Source organism: Cryptomeria japonica, chromosome 2 (assembly GCF_030272615.1).
Source record: "Cryptomeria japonica chromosome 2, Sugi_1.0, whole genome shotgun sequence".
NCBI lineage: Eukaryota > Viridiplantae > Streptophyta > Pinopsida > Cupressales > Cupressaceae > Cryptomeria > Cryptomeria japonica.
In genome coordinates this window covers 429063509-429087271 of record NC_081406.1, presented here as the reverse complement: position 1 = coordinate 429087271, position 23763 = coordinate 429063509, and the positions used below count along the sequence as shown (strand labels likewise).

The 23763-nt window shown below is 36.6% G+C and overlaps 1 protein-coding gene across 1 annotated transcript in view; it reads right to left on the bottom strand.

Moving 5' to 3' along the window:
* Positions 1-8642, bottom strand: part of LOC131062017 (uncharacterized protein YNL011C) — a 255936-nt gene extending 247294 nt beyond the window's left edge. Inside the window, exon 1 of the mRNA XM_057995873.2 lies at positions 8362-8642. Coding sequence (XP_057851856.2) covers positions 8362-8521 — 160 coding nt within the window. The 5' untranslated portion in view covers positions 8522-8642. The remainder of the gene's footprint in view (positions 1-8361) is intronic.
* Between the last annotated feature and the right edge of the window lie 15121 nt (positions 8643-23763).

Sequence of the window (23763 nt, the reverse complement as noted above, 5' to 3'; positions counted from 1 at the left end):
TTTGGCATCCAGGCACATGGTTTTTTTAAACAATATTGTTATTAAACAAAAAAGTGGAATATGTAGGAGTAAAACTTTCAATATTGTTATCTTCTTGACGGCATGTGTAGGTGACTGATTCAAAAGGTAGACTGATTTTAAGTTATGGTAGGGGTTTTTCTCCTCCATTACAAGTTTTATAAAGTCACTTTAAGTTGTAATAGGGATTTTATTTCCCTATTACATGTGTTTTATTTTTAAGTTGTTTTTGTGACTTGTAAAGGGAATTTTATTTTCCCTTTACTAGTCTTTTGTTGAGTTGTTTAAAACTTGTAATGGGAGTTTTATTTCCCTATTACAAGTATTTTAAACTTGTTGTTTGCTCTCACAAACCCGATTTTGCCTTATGCATAAAAAAGTGACATTTTTAAACTTGCTAATGGGTTTTAGAAACCTGATTTCATGTGTTCTTTGCAATTTTAAACTTGTTGTTCTTTCCCAAAAACCCGACCATCAATATTGGAGGATTTTGTTGAAGATTTCCAACGATTTTTATGGAAAAATTTGAGGAGGAAGGCGTTTCGATTTCATGTCTACTTTCATCCATTTTCCAACTCTCTTCACACCATTTGGAAGACATTATCGCTGGTTTTATGGTGTTTTAACAACAAAAATGTTTTTGAAAAATGCCACAATTTTCCTCATCTGAGTGCCACGAATCTTACTTCTTCCAAAACGTTTTTGCTTGTCTTGCTTAAGCGTAGGGTTTGGATGAAGATTTGACCAATTCTCATGGGCATTTTGATAGCCGTTTTTGCTGCATAAGGCGTTTTGGAAAAATGTGGCTAGGGTTTGAATCTCCTCCTTCTATCTATTTAAAAGTTTCAATCTTCCATTTCAACGATTGCTTCTTGTATTTTGGAGGATGTTTTGATTGATTAAGGTATGTTTCTTTCCTTTCTTTTTTGTTTTTATTTCTTGTTTGTTTGGTTTTCCTTGATCAATTTGTAAATTTGATAGTTGTTAGTTTTGTTTTGCTCTTTCCTAAAATCAGTTTTGTGAGAGATTTTTCCCCTTTGTTCCCAATTTGCAAGGCAATTTGTGAATTGCATTGTCTTTCCCCATTTTCCCTCTTTACTTGTAATCCGGTTCTAAAAACCCGATTGCATGTAAGATGAAAACAGTTAATCTTCCCCTTTGGTTGGAAATTCTTAACCATCTTTTGGTGAAACTCAAGGTTTCTAAATTGGAAAATATTCATCCTTTCAAAATCGGGTTTTTAGAATCGGATTACATGTTGAAAGTTCTTCCCATTTTCATAAAGATGATCTTCCCAAAATCTTTTCATTTTCACTCGTATTCATTTCCATCATCCGTACATACCATTCCCACCATTTCATCCACTCATTTCACACCTTCATTCATTTTTCCCATTTAAAGTCTTCACTTGCAGTCAGCCATCCAGAACCCGAAATTGGTCCAAAATGCACTCAAAAAACACTTATAAATGAGTTTTAAAGGTCCAATTACAAGTGCACACTTGTAGTTACCCATTACACATATGAAGTTGCATTTTTGTTCTCCACAATTGCAAGTTAATGCTCTTGTTTTTCCCACACATGTAATGCAGCTTCCATAACCCGAAATTCACCTATGAGTCCATTTTTGCATCAATTTATCCCTTCCCATGTCAGTCTTGTTTGCACACACGATCTACCAAATCAATGGATTAAGGCATGGGCCTTATTTTGCAAGCAGATTTCTAAATTGGAGGATAATACAAAGAAGAGATACAACAGAATTGCATGGTTGAGAACATAGAATGCTTTCAAGACAAAGATGGTCATAACATGAAAAGAGGAAGGCAACCCTTTCCCTCCTGAAAATCCAGTACTACCCCAAGCAAGAAGATAAGGTTGAAGTTTATTAGACAAGGACACAAAGATCATTAAGGATGCAAATTCTCATTCCGGTTTAAGATGTCTTCATTGATCCAAAATACTTCAAGTTCTAGCATCCTGAAGCGACATGAAGATCAACACAGACAAAGGATGGTGTAGTTAGAGTCATGTCTTTGGACACTTAGATTAATTATGCATTTGTAATTTTGTTTCGACAAGTTACATGTAAAAAAAATCTTTGTAATTGCAAGTTAACTCATCACTTGCACTTTTGTAATTACATGTAAAGCAACTACAAGTTGAGTTCAATTAGGACTGTAGTTGGAATAAGTCATAGTTAGTTATTGAATAAGTCTTGGTGGTTGAGAGAATCTCTCAAGTTAGTTAGGATCCTCCCACTTTTTTCTCAAGACTCCTCTTCTATAAATACTTGACGGGTCTATTGTAATCTTTATCTTTTAGAAAGCAAGCAAAAACTCTGCCAAATTTACAACAAAGAATTCTTTTAGAGCTTTCTTGTGTGAATTCAAGAATTGAAAGAAATAGAAGGAAATTGCTCAAACTTTGAGTCTTTGTGCTACATTCTTGAGTTTGTGTTCTATTTTATCTTTCTTGCAAGTGTTTCTTCAAGAGCTTAATCGAATTTGATTTGCAGTCTTTGTGCTGCAAGTATTTGAGGTTAATATAAATTAGAATAAATATTCTTTTGAGAGGAGTTGTAAGACTTTGTGTTTGCACTTATTCTTAAGAGAGTTTAGAAGCAGATTTTGTAAGAAATAGTTGTGAGTCTTTGAGCTCGTACTACTTCCTATTGTTTTATGTAGAAAAGAATAAGGTATTTCAATCTTTGAGTTGTTATAATTTGTTCTTGATAGCGTTAGTATAGAAAAGGGTAGATAGGACTTCACATAATCAAGACTTTGAGCTTGATATTTGTGATGAACTCTTGCTGGTTCAACTCTTCAACTTGCTGTAATTTGTAGATCTTCTTTGTAATTTTTAATTATTAAGATGGTCTTTCAGAAATAGACAGAAGTTGCAAAAGAGGGCTTCTTTAATTTGCAACACATATTGAATAATACATGAATTTAATCAACTGAAACAATGAATTAGAGAATTTAGAAGCATACCCATAGGTCCTTAGCCAATTTATTGAAAAGAAAGAATAAATCAGCAACTTACAAAGTTCTGATTTTTATTCTGGAACAATTCAGATCTACTCTTATTTAAATACTAAGACACCCAAACAGTGAAAGATGGTGCCAATAAATGAGCAAGCTGTGTGTTTGGGAAAAGAAGCCTCCAAACCACAAAAGAATCAACAACAAAACAGTAAATAGGAAAACCCTACAACAAATTGTTAATTTTAGTACTTTCAGATTGAATAAAACTTAGAAAATTAGATTTAGATTAATTAATTTATTGTTTTCAGACTTTAAGCATAATAACGGAAATGAAATGCTAGAGACAATGCACAGTTACCCTAGGAAAACCTCCTAGGAGGAAAATCCCAGCCAAAGGATCCTCAGATCTGATTTATGATTTAGAATTCAACAGGAAATCACACACTTATCTGGTTTTACAGCCATCATGAGAGAGGAATAATTAGGTTACTGTCTGATTGCAGCCCTTTAATGGAGTCTTCAATGTTAGATGATGATCTGCTGTTCCTAAGGGAGTTCGCTGCCTTCAATGTCAAGTCTACTGCTGTTTGATCAAGTTCGCACCTTCCTATTTGAGTCTGCTACAACATGTGAGGAGGTTCGCTGTTTGCTAAAGAAGTTCGCACCCTCCTGTTTGGATCTGCTACAACATGTGAGGAGGTTCGCTGTTTGCTAATGCAACCCTTATGAAGTTTGCTGCCACTATGTGAAGGTTCGCTGCTTACTATGTGGAAGACTTTGATCTTGCATAAGTACAACTTTCACTTTTCACCAAAGATGTTTTTCCAACATTAAACTTGATTGATTTAAATGAGAGGAAGGTGATGCATTTATAGGTGACATATAGATCCCTAATCATGTCGGCCTCCTTTATCCTTTAAACCATTTTATTGCTTTCCATTAATTTGCCTTAATGGGGTCGGCCCTATCAAGGAGGCGTTTTATTTTAGTGTGTGGCGAGCAACCTTAAGTGCCGAGTGGTAATGGGCCTAGCCCTATATAAAGGGGGGCGGATTCCAATGTTGCCTAAGGCAATAGGAATCCGCTGGCCCTAATTACAACCAACACAAATCTGCCTTGTAAGAAGCCAAATCTGCCCCAATTCAATTCAATTTGACTTCTGAATGAAGTCAACCAAGCTGCAACAATTCGATTGATCTTTCACAATCTCAAAGCTACTGAATTCTGCAGAATGCACGATCTCCAAAACAGGTCCAAACCCTAGCCGCCATAGCCAAGTGCTCAGAAGAAAATGTCAAATGCTCAATACCAAGAATGAGGTTCAATTTCCATCTTGGCTGCCTAAATACCCAAAAGGTGCGATTTTTGGCAATTAGGGATTAACAAATAATAACTTGCTTTCAGGGTTCCCAACTTAACCCTAAAAGCAACGCCTAGCTTAGGAGATAATAAATTTTCACTTAAATAAATTTAAGTGATGCACTTTATGATTTTATATTAATATTTCATTAAAATATTAATTGCATGTGGAACCACTTAAAAATTCATATCTCTCTCATTATTGCTCTGAAACTAAATCTGTCAGAAGCTACGACCACAGTTCGCCATGCCAATGAAAATAGGACCATGTCTATTTTTAGCAAAATTTCCCTAAAATATAGGAAATCCTCATACAATGTTAGAAACTGATGAAACGAAGACCAGAACTGAACTCAACACTGAACTAGAACAAATAGACAGACCACTCCTCAAGATACTGCATTACTGACCCCTTTATCCATACTCTGTTACCCTACAAGGGTCCAAAAATAGGCTAACTCCTCAATCCCAAGTCCCTAACTAGGATGGGGACATTACAATATTGTTGTCCCGTCCCGAAGGAAGTGACGGAAGTCTTTGAACTTTCAGGAAACTTCATTTCCTTTCTCTCATTTCATTTCAAAAAGTTGTTATTGTTGTTTTATGTTAAATTGCTATCACTTTCTGTGAAGAGAATGGGATATTGGCTTTCTTGAAAGAAGAAGAAAGACTACTGTCCCATCCCATTTTATTTTTAAGTTGTAGATAGATAGGGGGAGCCTTCCCTTAATTAGGAGAGTTTTACTCACACACTGTGGTTGAAACCACAATTTTGTATATTTCCCCAAGTGTACAAAATTTTCGTTGTAACCAATAAACATAAGTGTTTGGCTCTTTGAATCTAGCTTAGCACGCTTAGCGTCTGGAATCCATACATGAGCCGTAGAACAGAAGACTTTCAAATGGCCCACTTTAGGCTTGCGTTCTGACCAAGCTTCTTCAGGAGTCATCTTCTTGAAGGCATGTGTAGGTGACTGATTCAAAAGGTAGACTCCAGTTTACACTTCTTCAGCCCAGTATTTCTTAGGAACATTGCGATGCTCTATCATAGAATCAGCCATTTCAATAATGGTGCAATTCCTATGTTCAACTACACCATTCTGCTAAGGGGTGTATGGTGTGGTGAGTTAGTGTTTAATGCCATGTGTAGCACAGAATGTAGAGAAGTCATTGGAACAAAACTCCCCCCCTTTATCTAACCTTAGAGTGACAATCTGAGAACTGGATTCTTTCTCAACTAAGGCCTTAAACTGCTGAAATATACTGAACACATCTGATTTATTTTTCAGAAAATACACCCACATTTTACGACTGAAATCGTCAACAAATAACAAGAAGTACCTACAACCAGTAATAGATGGAGTGTTCATTGGCCCACATACATCAGCGTGAACCAATTGAAGGACCTTGGAGGCTCGCCAAGAATCACCACCCGAGAATGGTGTCCGATGCTGCTTCCCAGCTTGACAGGCTGCACAAACTCCATGATTTTGAGGTTGGATCTCAGGTAGACCAGCAACCAAACCCTCTCAATATAACTGAGAGATATAGTGCACGTTTAAGTGGCCATAACGTTGATGCCAAAGTGTTCTAATGGATGTGCTCCTAGCAACCAAAGGGTGCTCCTGAGAATCACCGGAATCAGCAAGTCTATACAAACCATGATCTTCAAGTCCCATAGCGATTTTAGTACGAGTCTCCCTATCAACAATGTTGCAGATGGACGAACTGAAGAGACATCTAATTGAGGAGAATGTTTTGTATTTTTTTGCTTTCATTCTTCCCCTTTGTGGAGCCTTTGTAAGTTTCTATTCCTAGAAATTTCTATCATAAACAGCTACACTCTTGAGTCCCATTGACCTACTTTGGTCATCTGTGGACGTTAATATAATTCTTTCTGGCAGCCCTCCAAGATAGTTTGGATTTTCCTTTCTCTTCCTCATCTCTGTAATTTGGATCTTGCAAAAAATTAACCATCTATCGACAAACTTAGCATAGTCTGTTGCATCCTCCTGTCCAACAAATCACATTGGTATCCACTCCTTCCTATGGCAATCATTTCGTCATGAATAAATTTTTCAAAGTCATGTCTCTTATGATCTCTATCCAATGTATTCAAAGTTATGTCTCTTATGATCCCTATCCCTATCAGTATTCTAATGGGGACATGAAGGGATGTCTCTTATGATCCCTATCCCTATCAATATTCTAATGGGGACATGAAGGGATGTCTCATATGAAGGTACCTTTGATCTGTTTGCTCTAAATATAGTTACAACTCAATTTGAATCAAATCACCAATTTGCCCTATTGTAATGGGAACCAAATGAGAAAATGAATTGACAAAACCTTAAAATTTTAGATGGGGCCAACCCCAATCTAGTTGTCATGCCCAAAGTTGAGTTTGCATAATGGAGTTACAAAATAATCTTCAACTCTGGCACATTCAGCCTTATGATAGTGCCTAATGATATGTATACTCCATAATTGTATTGGTTTGTCAACAATTTCTTAGCCACTACATCTTTGGAAAACCTATCTACTTCCAACCTCCTAGAACACATCTTAACATGCTTATATCTATGTTCTAGAATGTTTCGAGGATGGAAGGGACAAGAGACATTTTATTCCAGGGGACAACAGGGAAAGAGAGGCCTTAATGAGGAGGGCACAAATTAAAAAATAGGAAAAATTAATGAATATACGAAATTTCAAGTACAAGGCATTCACCATATTAATTGTATAGCCATATTACATAACATTAGAGCTGAATTCAAAATTTGCATGAGAGTCAAAATTGAAATTAGCAAAATTTCATTATTTTCATTTGAGTTTTCATCGTTAATGTGCACATTCAACAAAAGGCCAAAAGGATACAACTACAAAGTGTAGAAAATCTAAAAAACAATATAACAACTAGATCTACTGTTTTCATGCCTTATCTTCACCAACACGAAAACCGGACTTTGAATCTAGATCACTCCCAATATGAGAGCTTGCATCATCCATTAGAACCCCAACCAATCCTTCGCCATGCCCCTGCTAAGAGATCACTACCTTTACAAAACAAATTGCAGCTTTAATAACATTTAGGTCTGGACATTGAAAAAAAAGGTATTAGCTAAAGGCGGACCTAGGTTTAGATTATTTCAACTACCAGCAAATAGACACACTGTTGTGACCATTTCACACATCGCCCCATTGCAAATGGGGACCCCTGCTTTTTGCTTTCTAGGGTTTGTTTTTTAGGTCTTTTAGGGTTTTGTCTGTTAGCCTTTGCATTTTGAGTGTCGCCAAGGGGATCACCTGGATAGCGGGTCCTGCTTGAGTGAGTGATGTGCAACAATCAAATAAAAATTCATCTGTAAATTCTTATGAAAAAACGTTTGGTATGTGGCATTGATTTTCATATGCTTCAGGGGTTTGTGTAAAGTGTCCGAATTGATTTGGCAAGTGTCAGCATCTCATGTCATGTTGCAATATCACAATGCTAAGACAATATTCAGTAATCTTGATTTAGCAGCGGTTTTTTAACATTCCACTGTTCTGGTTGTGTTGGTATGTAAGAAGCATGTACTTATTCCAAATACTTTAATACCCAAGTGAAGAGGCATATCCGAATAGAATTGCCTTGAAACTTAAGGTGAAAAATATCACTTTTGAAAGTTAGGCAACCTATACGATGAATGCAAGTTTGAGAAGTAAGCAAATCTAAATCTATAACTGAAACGCACACCTCGGAAACATGGACTGCAATATTCATGGCATAAAAGGGTTCCTTGTTTTTATTGCTTAATATAATCGGCCTGGGGCATTATATACACATTACCATTCACTGATTCTCCGGAAGAGCAAAATTTTCGAAGCTTACAAAACAAAATAGATGGGGGGACTGTAAAACAGCTCCACCAGCACCAATGAGTCATAACATAACATTAACACACATTAACACGTCTACGAACAACTTTTAAATGATAAGAAAGAACACGAAAAGGAACCTGAAAATACGAGCATGGAAGGCCGCGGTTGCGGTAAGTCAGCTGCGTAAGCGTGTGTAGAAGGAGAAGAAGACGCGGCAGCCATAGAAAGCGAGGAGGGGAGGAAGGGCAGGGATAGGCGTCGGGGAGGCTGTCTGCCACACCATACACCCACGCCCATTGCTCGTTATACCTTTACTCTCTCGAGCTCGCCGGCTTAAAGAGACTTCTATTGGACGCCATTGATAAATTCAGTAAGCATACTTTAAGTGTCGAAGGAAAAATCTTATGTTGAGAGTTCAATTTCAGGTGTGATCTTTATTAAAAAGCATATATTATTTTTAATTGTTAAAATTATTATTTTTTAATTAAATTAAAAACTAACTTTTTAGAATATGAAGAACATTTATGTTAATATTTTGACAATTAATTCTTGGTATAGCTTTTTCTAGAAGGACGTTAAGAAGTTGAGCTCATTCACTATCATCCATCATCTTGTGTATAACAAGGGATGTGTTAGGCAACGAATTGAGAGTTAGGATTAGGTGGGATTAGTAGTGTGATGTCGTATTCATTTGATGAGAGTGCATAATTTGTAAGTGAGTATGTGCTAGTTTCACTTGTACGAAGGTATCTAACATCAAAGGTAAATATAAATGATAAAGCTAGGTCAAACTTACACATATAGAAATGTATCAATATCTAAAGATCATTAATAGTATGATTAAGATATGGGATGTTATAAGCAACATTAATACAAGAATATGTCACTTGGAAACCAATTATTACATTTGAAATGTGCTTAATAAAATATATTATATATACGACATTTTAATCAAAGCAAACACAAATCGTAAAAATTATACATATAAATCTTTTATATTTATAAAATTAATTATAAATTTAAACTTTTAAGATATATATCATTGTCAAATTTCTCCATCAATAATAAAGAATATTGTTAGATTAATTGTTGATTTGTAAAGAGGGCAAAGGAGGTAGGTAGGTACGAAAATTTTCAATTTGTTAATTAAAATAAAATGTAATATAAATGTTAATACATAATTACATAGCTAAACTTTCACTATATATTATAATTTAATAATTATTAAAATCTTAAAAATAAAATAATATATAAAAATTCTAAATATATATAGTTCAATTAGGATAAAAAAAATGGAGAGCGAAACGCAGAAGGCCGCATGCAAAAAGCAGAATGGAGATGCAGAGGACGCGAGTCTGAGAAAGCCTATTAAATGGCGAATTCTGGAAGTTGATTAGGATGAGCATGGCGATAAGCAGGCAGAGTTTGAAGAAAGCATTGATAACATTAGTGGAAATTTGAATCATCGCCCATATGCAGGAAAGGATGCCTCATCCTGCGGTATTGAAATTGACCTAACCGAAAACATCGAAAGTGAAAAACTGATCTTCGATCGACATGCGATTATTACAAAAATTATAGGGCCAAAATTATCAAGAAAAGATATTCGCGCCTGGGTAGTGAACCATTGGGGGAAGCACATAATGATAAAATTCCTACCCAAGGGCTTCTTTGTTGTCATTTTTCCCAAAGAAGAAGATAGAGATCACATCATTAGCCTTCAAAATTGGTTCTTGGACGAGCACCCACTGTATATTCAGCCCTGGACTCCAAACTTTGACCCTACATCGCTGGTGGTTTATGATAAACCAATATGGATCCGATTATACAACCTTCTGATAGAATATTGGAGCGAGGCGTGTTTGGAAACGATCGGAAGATCCCTTGGTACTTTATTGGAAATCGACGAAGATATCGTTGAGGGAGATTTATACACATATGCTAGACTCAAATTAGCAGTCGTAAAGACAATCCCCTCTTCGGTTATGTTACTTACTGCGGATGGTGGTTGGAAACAGCACATAGAAATTGAAAAAGAAATTGGTGCTTGCTCTCGATGTGGAAGTAAATTTCACAGCATCAACAAATGCAGATTGTTTGTAAGAAAGGCCTTTAAGCGCCCACACAAAAAGCCAAAACAGGTATGGAGAGCAAAAGAAAAAAATCGAGAACCTGAAACCCTGCTTTTAGAAGGCCCTAAATCCATCAAAAGCAGTGCAAACCAAGATGTAAGCACGAAGATTCCCACACAAGACATCCCATTGGATTGTAACATCATCCCAAGTAATGACACAATGGTGTATCCAATTGAATACCCCACAACGGAGGAGGTTTTGCAAGAGTCGGATTCAGATACATCTGAGTCGGTTAGTGATGGTGATGGTCTGAATACATTGGATCCAAGATACATCAGCCAGTTTGCAAATATCATCCTTGGAAGAGAAAACGACACAAGAGGGAGGAAAAGTCACAAAACGGTTAGGAAGCAGAAAGCAAATGAGAAGGGCATTGTAAGTATGTTGAAATTCTTGAATCCTGTCCAGGGAGGTAAGCCCTCCCTTGGGGGAAGATGAGGCTCACTTCATGGAATGTCAGGGGCCTTCCGGCCCTTGACAAAAAATGTCTGGTCAAAAGAACTTTGGCCAAGCTTGATTCAGAAGTTTATATTCTACAGGAAACAAAGCTAAGTAAGGAAAAGGCGGTGGAGTTCATCAAATATTGTTATAAGTGGGAAGGAATTTTTCAAGATGCCAGAGGCTCGGCTGGGCGCTTGGGAATCATGTGGAACCCCTCCAAAATTAATGTGCTTCTCATTGCCTCATTTGATCACTGGATATCGTGCATCATTGTCTGCAAACAATCCAATATCTCTTATCCGTTATTTAACATATATGGACCCATTAAGACGGAGGAAAAACTAAGAGTTTGGAATGAGGTCTCCAATCAAGCTAGTCAGTTGGATAGTGGTAAGGTCATTGTTGTTGGTGACTTCAATGCTCTTTTGGACATTGATGAGAAGGTGGGTGGTCTCCGGAAACCTTCAAAAGTTATGGATGACTTTAGAGAATTTGTATCTAACTGCAAATTGGTCGATATCATACAGAAGAATGGAAGATTCACTTGGACTTATAGAAGACTAAACTTTGCCAATATATCAGAAAGACTGGACTATTTCCTGGTGGGGAAATGGTGGATAAATGGTAACTATTCTCTAGAAACTAAAATTGTGCCTCAAATTGGTTTGGATCATCTACCACTATCTTTATCTGTTGCTCAAGATATTCACGGTCATAAGAACTACTTCAAATTCTTAAGCATGTGGTGGAGGGATGATAAATTCCTTAGCAATCTGAAAAACTGGTGGCAGGAAGGCAACATATACTCTGACTCCCCTAGCTTTAAATTTGTCAAAAGAATTCAGTTCCTGAAAAAAAAATTAAGGATTGGAACAAGATATCATTCAAAAATGTTTTTGCTGAGAAATGTAGAATCGAGGAAAAACTAGAAGAGGTTGGTAATCGGGTAATGTGATTTGGCATAACCAATGTAGAGTTCGAATTAGAGAAAACACTTAAAGCCCAGTATTTGGAAATTTTGAAGAGGAAGGAACTATATTGGAAAGATAAATCTAGGGAACTTTGGATAGTCCAGGGGGATCTCAATACCAAATTTTTTCATGCTTCTTCTAAAGCTAGAAGAATCAATAATAAGATATGCTCAATTAAGGATGAGAATGGGATTTTGAAAACTTCGGCTACAGATATGGAGCGAATTTCTCTCAATTACTTTGTGGAAATATTGGGCAACACTAAGGAAGAAAATCCAGGAACAATACCAATTGTTGAGGAAGTCATTAACCCCCTGATTACCTACTCTGATTGCGATATGCTTCTTGCTCCTTATTCGTTGGAGGAAATCAAAAAGGCTACATTCTCACTTCATCCTCATAAAGCACCTGGACCTGATGACATTACGGCAGAGATTTTTCAAAAATGTTGGGATTTCATGGGCAAGGATATTTGGAATGTGGTTGAAGAATTTCGGAAAAAGCATAGGTTTGTGAAAGAGATCAACTACACCATTATCAGTCTTATTCCTAAGAAATAGGATTGTGACTCCATGTCTGATTATCGCCCAATATCATTATGCAACACCATCTACAAAATAATATCCAAGGCAATGGCTGAAAGATTGAAGTTGTTACTACCAAAGCTAGTATCTAAAAATCAAAATGGATTTACTCTGGGTAGGGAAATTGCAGATAGCATCATCCTGGTATCAAAAGTCATACACTCACTACATACAGAAAAACTAAAAGGTATGATTATTAAACTTGATGTTGCCAAAGCCTATGATAAGGTGATTTGGAATTTTCTTTTGCATGTCCTTGCCAGATTTGGTTTCCCGGTGAAATGGATTGAATGCATAAAATTTTGCATTAGCACGGTTAAATGCTCAATTCTTGTCAATGGTAATTTAAGTGGATTTTTTGGAGCCACAAATGGTCTGCGACAAGGGGATCCTTTATCTCCTTCACTATTTGTTCTCATGGCGGAAGTCTTAGGGAGGCTAATAAAAAAGAGGCATAATGAAGGCATTTGGAGAGGAATCAAAGTTCATGAGCAATTCAAGGCAATTACACATTCCCAATTTGCTGATGATACCATCATATTTGGTGAAGCTTCCACCCGGGAATCTATAGGCATTAAGTGCACACTTGAGGAGTACATAATGGCTTCGGGTCAAGTTATGAATAAAGAAAAATCTCAGTTGTTCTTCTTTAACACCAATAGGAAGGCCCAGGGCAAAATTGCACAACACATGGATATAAAAGTTGCAGAGCTTCTGATCAAATACTTAGGGGTTTGTATTAACAAAGGATGCAGAAAATCTCAAATCTGGGAAGATGTTATTAAATCATGCCAATCTAAGTCAGAAAATTGGAAAAATAGATGGCTGACCCAAGCAGGTAGACTTACCATGATCAAATCAGTTTTACCGGCCATCCCAATATACAGTATGTCCTATTTCAAAATGTTGTTCGCTGCTGTAAACACTCTGGACAATTTACTCAAGAAATTTGTGTGGGATGGAGCTAAAGATAATAGGAAAATTTTGCTTATCAATTGGGATACATTATGCCTAATTAAGGAAAATGGGGGAACTGGCTTAAGGAAAATGGAGGTACAAAACTCTGCCCTTGGTGCTAAGCTCTCTTGGAATATGTGCAAAGAACCTCAAAAAATGTGGTGCAGGCTGTTCCAAAAGAAATATCTAGACTCGGAGGACCCTAATCGAATTCTCACAATGGCCAATACTGAAAGGGGCTAGGCTACGTGGAACTTCTTATGGGATTGCAAACACATTATTACAGAGCATATTTCATGGCAGATTGATAATGGTAGAACAACGTTGTTTTGGAGAGACTCATGGGACGGGTTTCCATCTCTCTCTGAATCGTTTGAAGATAAGGGGTGGATAGATATGGTTCAAAACTGCATAGGGCAACATGTATGCAATTACATGGAAAACCACGTGGACATGAATGGTCTGAGAATATGGAAGAAAATCAATATTGGCAATCCTCCATAATGTGAAAGACTTTGGAAAGCAATAAAAGACAGGAAAATACCGGCCTCTTGTGAATATGACAACATCTTTTGGTGTGCATCAAATTTTGGAGTGTACAGTTCCAAACTTGGGTATGAAGTTCAAAGATAAAGGGGCTCCTATAATACCTGGATGCATAAATTATGTTGAAATCATAAAATACTTCCAAAAGCAGGGGCTTTTTTGTGGATTGCTTTACATAGTAGAATTCTCACTGGTGATAGACTTAAAACTATTGGCATCTTGGGTCCCAATCGTTGTGTTATGTGTTGTACAAATGAAGAAACTGCCACCCATCTACTATTTAGTTGTCCAGTGGCAGAATTTTGTTGGAACTGGTTCCTTGAACAGATCAATTTGGCTACGGTTAAAAACAAAAGACTTTTTGACTTCCTTATTTCCTGGCCAATCAGACAGTAGTCAAAATGGAGTGATCTATGGATGATTGGTCCATCCATAATTGTATGGCACATCTAGAAGGAAAGGAACAGAAGAATTTTCAAAGAAACATCACTGTCAAATATAATGTTAGTGGACCAAATAAAAGTTGCATTCGAGGAAGTGATAAATGGTAAGATACTAAAAGGTGGTCCTAAAATATACAATAATTGGGATGCCTTAATGGAAAAACGGTGGGCTCTTAGAGATCCAGATATATATGTTCCCCCTTCGAAGTATGTTGATAGAAACTTAGTCAGATGGAAGGCCCCTGGAAAGGATTGGACAAAACTCAATTTTGACGGTGCCAATAAGGGGAACCTTAGGGAATCTGGTATTGGAGCCATAATCCGAGATGAGCAGGGTAATATTTTATATGGTCTATTTGGTGACATTGGAGTTTCCACAAACAACGAAGCTGAGATCCGTGCACTTGAGGTAGGATTACGCCTCTGTGTTATGAATGGAATCTCTCGAATCATAATAGATGGTGATTCATAGATTATTATAAATGGGATTACTAAGTCAAGTTTGCATAACTGGAAACTTAGTAAATAGTTACCACTGATAAACAACCATCTTAAATCAATCGAGTGCTACGAAATTGTGCATGTTTATAGAGAAGGCAATCAAGTGGCTGATTACCTTGTGAATCTTGGGGTTGGATGGAATGATGATCTTCTCTCTTCCAGTCGAGCCTCGACTACGGAGGATATTACAAGACAATGTAGATCTTCACGACAAGGTATTGGGTAGTATGCCTGCTTTATATGGATTTGCATGCTTGCTTGGGCTTATTGGTGGCACCGATATATGCCGCGGTTGATTAAAGAATCATACGACTCTAATTGTTGGGATGGGTGGTGTATCTGCTCTGGTACCGATATCCAATTTGGCGGTGGTAAGATTTATCACATGGGAATATTGTGGTCTGTCCCTGGGCAGTTCAATCTGTAGTTTGGGACACACCATCACTTCGGATGTGCTTCAGTTCAGAGTTAGATTCTAAAAGATATGGGCGAAGCAGGAATGATTGTGATTTGCAAATTGCGTCTTTCTATAAAGACTCTCCAAAAGATGTATTACCCAGCGAATGAATGTGTTATTTTTGTGGTGTATATAGAGATAAGGTTGGGGCAGATGACTCATTTTGGTGTGGTTAGTTGTGTCAATTGTGAACATGTGCTGGGAACACAACTAAGGAACCCGTTCATCACCAAAGATCATGTTTATAATGCTATATGTGGGCTTATGGGCATTGCTCTCAATTTTGAGAGACACTGGTGTGATGCAGTCGTGTTGGGGGTAGTCCTCATGCCCCTGGTCGATGTCATTGACTCTGGGGAATGTGCGATCAAACTCTTTGATGGATTTGTGAAGCCACTCATTGCGGACATTGTTGCTAATGTCATATTAAGTCTGGATGAGGGTGTCAAAGTGAGCATTCTGAAGGTGTATTTCCAATTTGAAAATTACTTATCCTCAGAGTCAGAGGAGGAATCTAAGGATGCGGAAGATGGGGGCAGTGGTGGCTTTGTTGATAGTGACGCCATACGCGAGATGGCTAGAAAGGAGGTATGGAAGGCAGAGCGCGAGCGTATCAAGGTATTTGGGGAGAATGCATGGGAAGTGTTCAGATGTGCGATGTTTAATGGGAACATGGCGCCTTTCCAAAACATGACTGAATCAGATGATTGGTGGCTACCTGAGAACTCCACCCACAATGCTATCAATATAGGTGAATTTGTAGTTGTGATATACCAAGCAATTGGTGGACAAATGTAACAGGATTGTGGGTTATGGGGCTGTGTTATTTTGTGATGTTACTGGTTATTTGGTAGTTAGGGTTGGGTGTCTATAGCTGCGTCTATGGTATGGCAGGCAAGGCTAGTCTTGTTTGATGTTTGAAACAGAATGTAATTTTCTTAATTCTGCAATATAGGGAGTTATCCCCATTAACAATAACACTTACCTTTAAAAAAAAAAAATCTAAATATATAATTAGCTATATATAATTTTAATCTTAAAAATTCTAAATTTAATAATTATATATCTTTGATATTTAATTAGCTATTTATACATTATATTTATTATTTATACATGTTATAATATAAAGAAGCCAAAAAAACCAAAGTTTGAAAAGTTTAAAATAAATTTTTTTGAGTTTTTTATTTAAAACAAAATACTTTATATAAAAAAACGTAAAAGTTAATTATATATTATAATATTTTAATTACTAAAACTTTAGAAATAAAAATAAAAAATAAAAAATAATTTAATATATACTTATTTAGTTATAAAATTTAATGAAAAATAAAATGACAAGTTCGTATTTTTACTTGAATATTTAATTTATAATAAAAAATAAAAAATAAATATTAAAAAAAATTGAAAATAATAATATATTATATTCTTTATTAAATACAAATATTTGAAAAATCACATCCATTTATAAATCTTTTTAATTACTACACTTTCTTATAATTAATTTTTTAAAAGAGTATATGCAAATTTTTTATATATTTATTTTTAATAAAAATCTAAAATCTCTTCATAAATCATAAAAAACTTTTAAAATATATTTCTTATAAACCAATCTTATAAAAAACCTTTTCAAACCTTTTCAATAAAAAAAATAATATTATTATTTAATTTTCATTTGATATATATTAAACTCAACAATAATGTTATATTTTATTTTACAATAATAATAGCCTACATTTATGTTATTTGTTATGTGTTAAAATGGAATGGAAGAGTTACACGAGACTAATATATTTTAAATTTTTTAATAAAGAGTGCAAAAGTATCTATGACAAGTGGACCCAGTTCTAGATCACTTGTCAAATTAGTTGATGGCTACTTCCGAAAAATGATTATTATATTCTTTATTTAAAGACATTTTTTTATGTCATGTTCTACAGTAGAAAATCATATGTTTATGTCACTTCAAATAGCATGAGATTTTTTGATTCTTTGTTTAACACACATGTACAAGAAGAAGTGCAACAACAAAATAAGGAGGTTACTCAGGTTCAGTATTCAGAAAAGAAAAGAGGTCGGAGTAGAAGTAGAAGTCATCAAGATAGTATTATCGGTGTACCTCCTCCTCTTTGCCCTAGGACAAAACTTCCTTCTAATTTTGAATCAACCTAGGAACAAGGCGATGCTAACCTAATAGATTTAGGTGATACTTTTGGATCTGAAATAACTTTGCCAGATCCTGAAGAGGGTTTTGGAGATATAAGCATATTAAAGAAAGAACTCCAAGAACAAATTGACTTCAGAAAAAGAAAAGAAAAGGAGAAGGAGTTTGAAGTTATGAATGCGGTGATTGAGAGGGACATCTTAATGAGGCAATTAGCTACACTCAAGGCTTTGAATCATGAGCAAGTTAATCCTAATGTTGAGGCTCATGTTCTAAGAGAAATTCTAGATAGGAAATCCGAACATGTTGTAAAAGAAAATCCTAGGAGCCTTGCTGATAGCCAAAAGCTAATAGGTCCTAGTCAGTTGAATGCTCAAATTCCCAAGTCAGACCAAGACAAGGGAAAGCAAAAGGTGTTCGGTGTCAAAATAAATGATCAAAAGGCCTCCATTGTCCTGGATTCAAGCCATGGGTTGTCTCAAATAGATGATGGATTAGAAAGGGCTATGATAGAAATTGAGACTCTTGCAAAAGAGTTAAAGAGAATTTAGATGGAATCTTCGATAGAAGAAATGAAAAGAGAAATTGGTTTCGTGAAAATATCATCATTAAATGATGCTTCCTTCACCACTGGTCCATCTAATACCCATGTTATTTCAGGTTTGATTCCCACAGCTGTACCAAATATCAGTACAAGTACTCCTGCTAAAATTATTCAGGGTACTCAGAGGACTGGAGTTGATGTTGGGACTGGTAATGGAACAAAAATGACTGGAACTGGTGCAATTAATAATATTGCAGGACAAGCTGCTATTGGGCAGTTCCAAAGAAGACCTATCCACCTAGAAAGGTATAGGAAATTGTGTTTCGATGGGATACTAAGAAGACCTATCCTAATATAGTCAGAAATTAGTCGAGGGACAAGATAAATAAGTTTGTAGGAAATAATGGTGTCACAAGTGAGAAACATCTGAGAGCCTTCACAAATATATTAAATGAATATGAAGTGGAGCATGAAGATGTTGTTATGAAACTCTTTGTACAACCTTTGACTGAGGATGTCACGGATTGGTACAGAGGGTTACCAAATGCAAGCATTAATTCTTGGGAAGAGTTCGAAAACAGCTTCAAGGACCAATATGGCGGCAAAACAAATGCAAGTTTCATGTTGAATGAGTTTAAGAAATCACCAAATGAAGTTGTCACTGATTTCAACATCGGATTTCAAAAGGCTATGCATAAGTTATTTTAGGTTCTAACATTAGACGATAATGTGTGTCTAACCACATATGTAAATGCATTTAATGCTAAAATGACATATATCTTAAGGGATAGAGATCCTCAAAATCTGATAGATGCATTCAGGATTGCCATAAATGTTGAAGGGAATAGGAGAGCTTCAGGCAAGCTTGGGAGAAGAGAAGATCCCAGCTTCTCCAAGATTGCAAAGGATAAAATGGAAAAACCTTGGGGATTAAAGCCAAAGGAAGAAGACAAGTGGGATAAGGTGCTCAACACCTTGAAGGATCTTAAGTTGACTATTGCAAAAAATGATAAGGGTGTTGCACCAAAAAAGCAAGAGTTCAACAAATTTAACAGACTTCCAAGGCTACAAGATCATTCTTACAACACAAATTGGAAGGATGGGAAGCTGGTTCAGCACCAACAAAGGAATAAACAAGAGCAACAAACTCCTGATCCATTGCAGAAACATATAGTGAATGTTGTTGAAGATACACCTTGGTGTATTGCTTGTCAATCACCTCATTCGCCCGAGTATTGTGTTGTTGCACAATTTATTTCTACCAAGGATGAGATACAAGAAGAAGAAGAAAATTTTGAAGATGACAATGTAGATTGTCTTATGACTACTTTTTAGTTAGGGGAAGCAAAATATTTCTCTGATATTGTGACTCAGGACTTGGATGTGGATTATCAAAGGCAAAGGAATGAATCGTATCATCAGCAAGTTTTTTCTGATGATGAATTATGTGTTGATGACCAAGCATGTAATGTTGAGCAAGGAGAAGACATTGTATCTTTCAAAAGAGCTTCAAACCAAGAGATTGCCCAGATAACAGCTGCTATGGCACCCCAAGTCAAAAGTAGTTACCAACTGAGAAACAGAACTGTTGGTGAAGATCAGGGTTAGCCTTCTGGTTTATTCATTAAGAAAATGAAGAATAAAGGTCAGGAGGTCAAAGAAAATAAACCAAATAAAGATGCGGTCAAGAAAAAGGAATGGGCTAAGAAGGTTGAAATTGCAATGCCCAATGAGGAGGTTGCTTCACCCAAAGTGAAGACAAAAATGGTTGAAAAGCCTGCTACACCTGTGTTGGGTGAATATTTTGTCACCAACGTACTAATGACAAAACATAGAATTCACACAACGTTATGCTAAGAAATTAATCTCTCCTCTCATCAAGGGGAGCTTCCCTATGAAATTTCTCCTCTAATTAACAAGAAATTAAATTTGTGGGTTGGTGTTGGGCATATAACTCTCTTTTTTCAGAGTTTATGTATTCTCCCTTCACCTAGTTACAGTTTCTCTACCTCTTCAGATACTTAAAGAAAAGAACATTAATCTAACAAATTACACAGAGTTACTTTTAAGCAGCACAAAGTCTCCTTTACGGAAACACTAATTCACACCGATCGTTACAAATTAAACAAGTAGAAGCTTAGCTTAAAGCACAAAGTCTTCAAGTATAGATTTCTAATCCATTAAACTACTAATAACCACAACAATACAAAGCTTACTACAAGTTACTTCCTTTATCAGCAGATTTCTCAAGTACGCTAAGAGCACAAAGTCTATTGGCAAGATTTCAGAGCTCTTTAACTATGTAGCAATATCTTAAAGATCAAATACGTAAAGATAATATATATTCAATGGACACAGGAACATTAAATAATATAAGCAAATTTATGTTGGCATTTTTTATGTTTATGTTGTGATTGTCATTGATGGACACACACTTGTATTGAGATCCCTTTTATATGTATGAGCTCATGCTCAACCGGTATTTGTTCCAACTGGTATGTTGTATTCTAGTCTTTAGACTAGTAGTGATTTTGCAGAATGTGTTTCCCGGTCTAAAGCGGCATGTCGACCCCAAGTGGTTCGCAGATCACAAGCGGTACGAGGGTGCAAAGCGGCACAACACATTCTTACCAGTCTTCATTTTCGTCAAACCGGCAACCGGTATTTTGTATGAACTGGTAATACTCTGTGATGAGTTACCAACCAGCATTTTGTGATGAGTTACCAATCCACCGATTGTTTGACGGTGCCGACACATTAACGGTGATTCTTGTGTCGTGTTACTAAGTATGTCTAGGTTCATTGAACCTAGGAAATTGTAAAGAAATCCTATTGGACCGACATGAAATCAGATTCCTTTAAAAGGGACATCATGTCTAGGGTTTTAGGTTGTTGCGAAAAGGGTTAATGTTGAGCTAGGGTTTAAGGTGGATGTTGAGTTGTTGGAAGAGCGATCTTATCTGAGAAGATCGAGTTGTAACTAAGAGAGAGATGGAGAAGACTGAAGTAATGCTAGAATGCATTAGTTGTGAGCAATACTGGATCTAACCAAGCAGCTTGTGCTATTAGATAGATCAAACACTTGTTGATTACTCACATCTTTAACAAGTCAGTAACCCCTAACCGGGTAGGCCTCAAAGCCTTTGTAAAATCCTCTAACAAGGTGGTTCACACATGTGAATCTAAAATCCTCTAACAAGGTAGTCTTTAATCAGACTTATCTCCTAACAGAGATTGAGATTCCTAACAGGATCTGTTCTGGTGAAGAACATTGTAAGACCTTAACCGGTCTAACCTTAACCGGTCTGGTTTCTATTCTGCAGATAGTGACTTGTGAGTTCCATCTCATCGTGGTTTTTCCCAGTTGGGTTTCCACGTCAAATATCTTGTGTTATGGTTGTATTGCTTTTGTGGGTGAATGTTTTATTCACATTTTGGTTTGTATGTGTGGTAACCGATTTGACTGTCAGACTGCTTTACCAGTTTATCTTTAGACTATGTAAGTGTTTTAGTGCAAAGATTTTTGGCATACTAATTCACCCCCCCCTCTTAGTATTCATCAATTTAATGATACAACACAAAGTTTGCAATCAACAAAAATGTTTTCTTTATTTGTTTGATTGAATTCTCACCACAAAAGCCCAAAGTCTTAATTGGGATAAAAATCCAACAGAGTTTTGCTAAGCATGAAAAAGATAAAAATATTTACAAAAAGGTCCTCCTTATATAGGAAAAGAAGTCGAGAAAAAGGTGGGCACAGTTGACTTATTCAACTGCACAGTCCTATTTTACTACAACTACTACATAAAGAAAACATGCAGCTGCATAAAAATTGACAACATATATCGGTGCAGCTGCATGAAGAAAGAGTGTCAAAAAGGGGAACTTCATTCTTGATTCTCTTCTTCATTGGATTTTTGATGAATTTAGCGAGAATGGATTTAACCTCTGCTCCACTTGGCATCAAGGTGGAACTTGTGATGATTTGGATACGGGACATGGCATCTTGCATCTTCACCTGTTTCTTTTTAACATCCTTTAGCATGGATGCGAGGACTTCAAAGCTGACCTGAATTTCTAACAATTTATCAAATGTATCAAGGGAGAAGTCTTGTCTCGTGTATTGTTCCATCAAGGAAAGAAATTCTTGGGTGACGACTTCAGCAGTGATGAGATTTTGATCACCATCATACAAATAGCAAGGGAGATCACCTACTTTAGCAAAAATAAGGTCAACCTCGTCATCACCTTCTTTCTTTTCACGATCCAACTCTACATTCATTAATTTCATTATTTCTTGTTTATGAGACAATAATGACAAGATCTGAATATACTTCTCCCTTGTGGGAATTACCTTGTTCTCAACTAGGACATCTATCCTGAAATCCTCCATTTTTCTCCAAAGGGTAGTGCTTTTCACAACTTCCTCAATTTCCTGTGATAAAGAGGTTTTGAGTCTTTGCATCCGACTCTGGATCACTTCATAATCAGACAATAGTTCCACCGTTGAACTCAGAAGATGAGAGCCTTCTGACCTTAGCCGCAAGATCCATTCGTCCATTACTCGGCCCTTAGCTCCTACCTGCTCAATCTTCTTGAGAGCTTCAGTATCTATTGATGATCCTATAGGTTCAACCTCTTGAGAAGATTGTGTTACCTTTAAGAGGACATTGGTCAACTGCTCACACTTCGGCTTCAGGATATTTTTCTCATCCCTCTCCTGATCCAGTCTTCTTAACAAAGAATTAAGGGCTGTCTGAGAATCTAATTTCACACTTTTATGTGTCTCCACTCCGAGCTCCACAACCTGCATGGTATAATCTTTTGATTGTATGTTGCGTTTGTCCTTGTCTGATGATGGCACCATAACTTTAGCGTATTTTCTTTTGGAAGTCGGGTCTACTACCACCCAAGATACTGTCTTTGGCTTCTTCGTTCCCTTGGGCTTTGGAGGAACCAGAAGTTCAAAGTCAAATTAATCAGGAGATATTACTTGTTTTTTCCTCTTAGGAGTCACTACTTCCATCCAAGGGGGTAGTTCTGGATTGGATGATGGAGTAGTAGCTCCTTGCTGACTTGGGGTCGAAGATTCTGGAGTAGGTTGACTGGAACTTGGAGCAGTTACAAGTGTAACTGATGGTGTTGATATTAAAGCATCTAGTGGAACATTTGTTGCTACTACCCCTTCAGTTACAGGTGGAAGAGTTGAGGGTGTTTTGAGTGTAACTTCAACACTTACCAATGAAGGGATTGTTGTGACAGTGGTAGTAATGGCGGGTAAATCTACTGAAACCTGTTCTGCAAGTGCATCTTGCAAGGTTTCATTAAAATCCATCATGGTAGACTCAAAAGTAGATGAAGGGATATCATCTAAAGTAGAGAAGTTGGTTATTGTAAAAAATTGACCAGTGGTCTCTGATTGCGGCATGCCCATACTTAGATCTCCATCTTCATGAACATCTTCATCTTCTTGATCAGAATCAGAGTCAGAATCAATAGAGTGAAAGACTACTTGTGAAGTGGTTGTCGTGTCTACTTCAATTGAATGTGGTACTTCTTTCGCTTGTACTTCCTCTTGTTGAGGAATTTCACCTTCTTCAACCTCCTTACCTTTTCTAGCTTCACTAACAAGTGGTTGTTCTGGCTCCTTCGCCACTGCCTCCTGTGATGCTGATGATGATTCCCCTTGCTTTGACCCTTTAACTGTAAATTTGATTTTGGGTCCTTTACCCTTTGATTGTACCACAAGAGCTGAGGATAGTGCTTGTGAGTCTTCCCTGTTCTTGGTTCTTGTTTTAG